The sequence below is a fragment of the Tachysurus fulvidraco genome, chromosome 19, assembly GCF_022655615.1.
Source record: "Tachysurus fulvidraco isolate hzauxx_2018 chromosome 19, HZAU_PFXX_2.0, whole genome shotgun sequence".
Taxonomy (NCBI): Eukaryota; Metazoa; Chordata; class Actinopteri; order Siluriformes; family Bagridae; genus Tachysurus; species Tachysurus fulvidraco.
In genome coordinates, this window is record NC_062536.1 from 7,802,630 (window position 1) to 7,807,629 (window position 5,000).

The 5,000-nt window shown below is 40.3% G+C and overlaps 1 protein-coding gene across 3 annotated transcripts in view; it reads left to right on the forward strand.

The window, feature by feature from the left end:
- Window positions 1–5,000, forward strand: part of gata3 (GATA binding protein 3) — a 19,408-nt gene that overhangs the window by 4,929 nt on the left and 9,479 nt on the right. Inside the window, exons 1-3 of one of the 3 annotated variants that reach the window (XM_047804281.1) lie at window positions 1,201–1,422; window positions 1,583–1,962; window positions 3,729–4,289. In XM_047804281.1, coding sequence (XP_047660237.1) covers window positions 1,734–1,962; window positions 3,729–4,289 — 790 coding nt within the window. In that variant the 5' untranslated portion in view covers window positions 1,201–1,422; window positions 1,583–1,733. Of the gene's footprint in view, window positions 1–1,199; window positions 1,963–3,728; window positions 4,290–5,000 lie in introns of those variants that run through there. The other 2 variants (XM_047804283.1, XM_047804284.1) reach the window with 2 other exon arrangements.

A 5,000-nucleotide genomic window follows, 5' to 3' on the forward strand; every position in this document is an offset into this window, starting at 1 on the left:
ACGCACTTTTAAAAGAACAGCTGCCACTGTTAACAAGCTCTGACACACACACACACACACACACACACACACACACACACACACACACACACACACACACACACACACACACACACGCACGCACGCACACACACACACACACACACACACACACACACACACACACACACACACACACACACACACACACACACACACACACACACACACACACACACACACACACACACACACGGGGTCACTAGAAGACTAGGTTAGAATGATATTTTATTAGATTCAATAAACATTTTTTTTAATTGACAGCAAAATGAATCCATATTTGTTTACCAGCGTTTAAACTTTTATACTGTATTAACTTTTAAACAGAACATATAAGTATTAAGTAAACAATCCAATAGTTGGCTTTATACAATGGTATAATAATGATAATAATAATAATAATAATAATAATAATAATAATAATAATAATAATAATAATAATAATATGAACAATTATAAAAATTAAATATAATAATAATTTGTTTTAAATAAATATGAACTTTACTCTTTTTGGTTTACAAATCAAGCATTTACCCAAATATTTGATTTATATATGTATATGATCTATAAATATCAAGTGTGTGTGTGTGTGTGTGTGTGTGTGTGTGTGTGTGTGTGTGTGTGTGTGTGTGTGTGTGTGTGTGTGTGTGTGTGTGGGTGAATGAATTGTCCAAATGTGCTTGTGAATGGGAGTGTGTGTGTATGTGCATAGGCAGAGAGGAAGAGCTCCAAAGCTCCTGGTCATCTTTCCCTGCATGGCCCCCACTTTATTCAATTAGTCCGAGCGGTGTAGCCCCTCCCATACCGATGACACTGAGAGAGAGAGTAAGAGAGAGAGAGAGTAAGAGAGAGAGAGAGTAAGAGAGAGAGAGAGAGAGAGAGAGAGAGAGAGAGAGAGAGAGAGAGAGAGAGAGAGAGAGAGAGAGAGAGAGAGAGAGACCCTCCTTAAGTTGCGTCGCGCCACAAGCTGTCTGCGAGCATTGAGCCGCCTGGCGCCATCCTAAAAGAATGCCTTCACTGTAAAAAAAAAAAAAAAAAAAAAAAAAAAAAAAAAAAAAAAAGCGTGCTGGGACGGTGCTTGGTTTAGAGGGAGGCAGGGAGTGAAGAGAGGGAGGTGGATCGGAGGGAGGGAGGTAGTCAGTAGCGGGGAGGGGGGGGGGGGGTCGAAGGTTTACAGCTGCGCATAAACAGAGATTTTGATCAGTGCGTGAAAAGTTTCGGTGGAGTCCGCGCGCATTGAGACTCTCCACAGCAACCCGACCTGTTGCGTCCGCGTGCGCCGTCACGGAGCAGAGAACAGTAAAAAAACCCTTTGGAGCAGGACTCGGACAACACTGGACTTATTTATTTCAATTCGCTATCTCATTGCATTTTTTTGTGTTTGTAAGTTCCATGTGACATTTTATTAAACGATCGTTTATTTACTGAAGCGGTCAGTCCTTTAAAGTGGCTGAAGAAAAAGGGACACTGTTTTTTAACCCAATGATACAAAAGACGAGAACAAACCGGACGGCAAGGTAAAGTTTTTTTTTTTTGCTTGCAGGTGATCCTCGGAAGTTACTTCTGAAGAAACGTCTGGATTAATCAGAGACGGAATTTGGGACTTTCATAAATATTCTTTCTTGTCTTTTACTTTCGCCTTGTGTGTATTATTTCCGCCCGCGTGTATATGAACGTTTGCTAAAAACGAAACGATGGAAGTGAGCGCGGAGCAGACCCGCTGGATAGGCCACCATCCTCATCATCATCCTCACGCTGTGCTGAACGGGCAGCACGCGGAGCCGCACCATCCCGGACTCAGTCACTCGTACATGGAGCCGCAGTATCCGATTGAGGAAATGGACGTGCTCTTCAACATTGACGGACAGAGCGGCCACCCGTACTACGGAAACCGGGGTGTACAGCGGTACCCGCCGCCACACGGTGAGAATCTAATATATTTTATATTGCAGCACAAACTCATCCGAGTCCGGGTGAAGGTTAGGGAGCAGGCATACGAGCACACACAAAACAACCTTCATTTTAATTTGAGCTTCAATTCGTTTTTACACTGGTTAAAGTGTCACCTCTAGGTTGAACGATTCTTACAAATTTTTATTTTTTTTACTGTTTTTAAATATCGAATTAATTTGTAATAAATCAGCACAACATTATGTGCCTGTGTTAACGGATTTGAATTTAAATCAACCCTTAGGATGATGATTATGATGATGATGATTAGAGTATATAATGAATATTATTATTATTAGTAGTAGTATTGTTGTTGTTATCATTACTTGAATTTTTAAATAAAATACTAAGCAATTTGTAATATAAAAATAATTGTAAAATTAGACTGAAAATAACAAGGTAACCCTTATTTAACTGACAGAAAATTTGTGAGAAAGGCTACAAGTCTGTTACAAGCCAGAAGTTGGACGACCCGACCGTAGATTATGTTTATCTCGAGTGGTGTGTCACTGGTTTCACATCTTTCTAGTGTTCTAATGTCAGCGCATATTTTACACTGGAAATAAAATGTACTGTTTTCTTCATTCGCGGCCTTTTTCTGTAGGAAAAACAACAATGCACTCTACAGAGTCGGTATTCTAAAGTAACATTCAATTCTTATTTATACAAAGTGTATTTATATATCTTTAAAACGACAGAAGTGAGCGCCGTGAATCATTTTCTATCTGACAATATCACGTTGTTAGATTGAAGCTGTTTTTTATGTGACTTGCTGAGTATGTGAGCTGGGCCTTAAAAATAACCAACACAGTTCAGATACAGAAACGAGTCTCTGGGTGGAGAAAGTTATTGTTGTTATTGTGTTTAATTTATTACCTTCACTTTGCGAGCCGTCTGCAAGCAGGAAAAGGCCTGGGTTTGCTTCTCTTTTGAGGCTTGTCTTTATCAGACATCTCAGTACTTTCAGATTTTCCTCGTACAGATACTGAAAGTGGAATGTTAGGTATCGACGGCCTTGATAATGAGAGCTAATGACATGCAGTAGGTGTTAATTGTGAATACTTCAGGCTTTCTCCGTGGAGTATCGCTTAAGTTCTTTTTTTTCTACATGTTAAGCAATTGAAATTAGTTTCTTTCAGCATCGCAGACATACAAGACTAGAGTTCCAAATACAGTGCAATACACCGCAATACTGGCGGTGAATTAACATCCGCAGTCTTCTTCATTTTGCTAAAGTTAAAAATGAGCCAGGATTGTGGTGTATTATATTATCAATAATATATATTATATTATAAATAATAATAATAATAATAATAATAATAATGACATGTTACTAAAATGTTTTAAAACGAAGTGCTGTTGATTTTGCCAATATATAATGTAGAAAAATTTTATAATAATTCGTCTTTAAATCAGTTTAAGTTTGAGGCTATGTTGCAAGTTGTCGTTTTCTTACTTTGTATTAAAAAAATCTCAAACACTTTGATGAAATATGTTTTTCAGCAGTTGAATAATTACAAACAACATTTGTTATTTAGCTGGTAAAGATTTCCAAATGTTATTTCTCTTGTGGTTATTAATGTGGTTTTATAACATGGCAGTCTATTAGTGATGAGATTGCCTGTTTGTTTCATGTGGTTTGAACCAGCTTTAAACTTAGTGTTTTGGTAAAACAAGAAAAAAAACAAAGCAGTGACATTTTTGTTAACAGGCCTCTGCGTTTATATGTGCTTTTTCAGGTAGTCAGGTGTGTCGTCCATCATTGCTGCACGGCTCTCTGCCATGGCTGGAGAGCAGTAAAGGAATCGGATCACATCATGGGGCCTCACCCTGGAACCTGGGCCCCCCTTTCCCCAAAGCACCACTGCACCATGGCTCCCCCGGGCCTCTGTCTGTCTACCCTCCGCCCTCCTCCTCCTCTTCTTCCTCTTCCTCCTCTTCACTGTCGGCTGGCCATGCCAGCCCTCACCTTTTCACATTCCCTCCTACTCCTCCAAAAGACGTGTCCCCAGACCCAGCGGTGTCCACGCAGTCATCTGGTTCTTCACTGCGGCCTGAAGACAAAGAGTGCCTCAAGTACCAGCTGCCTGACGGCATGAAGCTGGATGCAGCCCACAGCCGTGGCATGGCCATTGGAGCAGGCACAGTGGCAACGTCCTCCTCTGCGCATCACCCCATCGCCACTTACCCTCCCTATGTGTCCGATTACGGGCCGGGGCTCTTCCCACCCAGCAGCCTGCTAGGTGGGTCCTCCTCTAGTTATGGTTCCAAAACGAGACCAAAAACAAGGTCCTGTTCAGGTAGGCGTGCGCTTTACTACCCCTTTTGATTTAACTTAACCACAACATAGGAAAAACATTTCACCATAGCCTTTATATTTGTTCCAATTTCACCAGAATTCCTCACAAACAGCCTCCCTGGGTCAGGGCTGCTCTGAGGCAATTGATAAGTATTTTCTAGCACTTAAACCCTAGGAAAGGCCACAGTATAAATTAACTGCTTGTACGTTGGCCTTGTATTATCCACGTCAAACCGAAACAACATATAATCTAGTATTTTCATTGCACTTTAACACAAATTGTAAACTGATTGATCATTAGGAAAGCATAATGCTGGAATATTAGAACAATAACCTCAATATAATCTGCCAATTTAAAAGTAATCTCAAACTCCATTAAGAAATAAATTCGGACACAGATTTGTTTGGTACCATCTGACTTGTTTTCTCAGTGCACATAAGTTTTTTGATTAAAGCCTTACATTAGCCTATATCTATTGTTGTTCAGTGATAAAGCCGAATTCCATCATGCGGGATAATTAAACATTGCGCAATTTTTTTCCGACAAGTCCGTTTTTTTCTCCTGATGTTTGCATTTTTTTTGCATCTCTTCTGATCCCGGTCTCCGCAGTGTTTTATGTGTTTAAGCTAATCCACTTACGTTCAGCCTACTGCGCTGTTTATTTTAGCGCTGAAGCTCTGATGGAGAGGCCGGATGCTGCTGCATCAATCT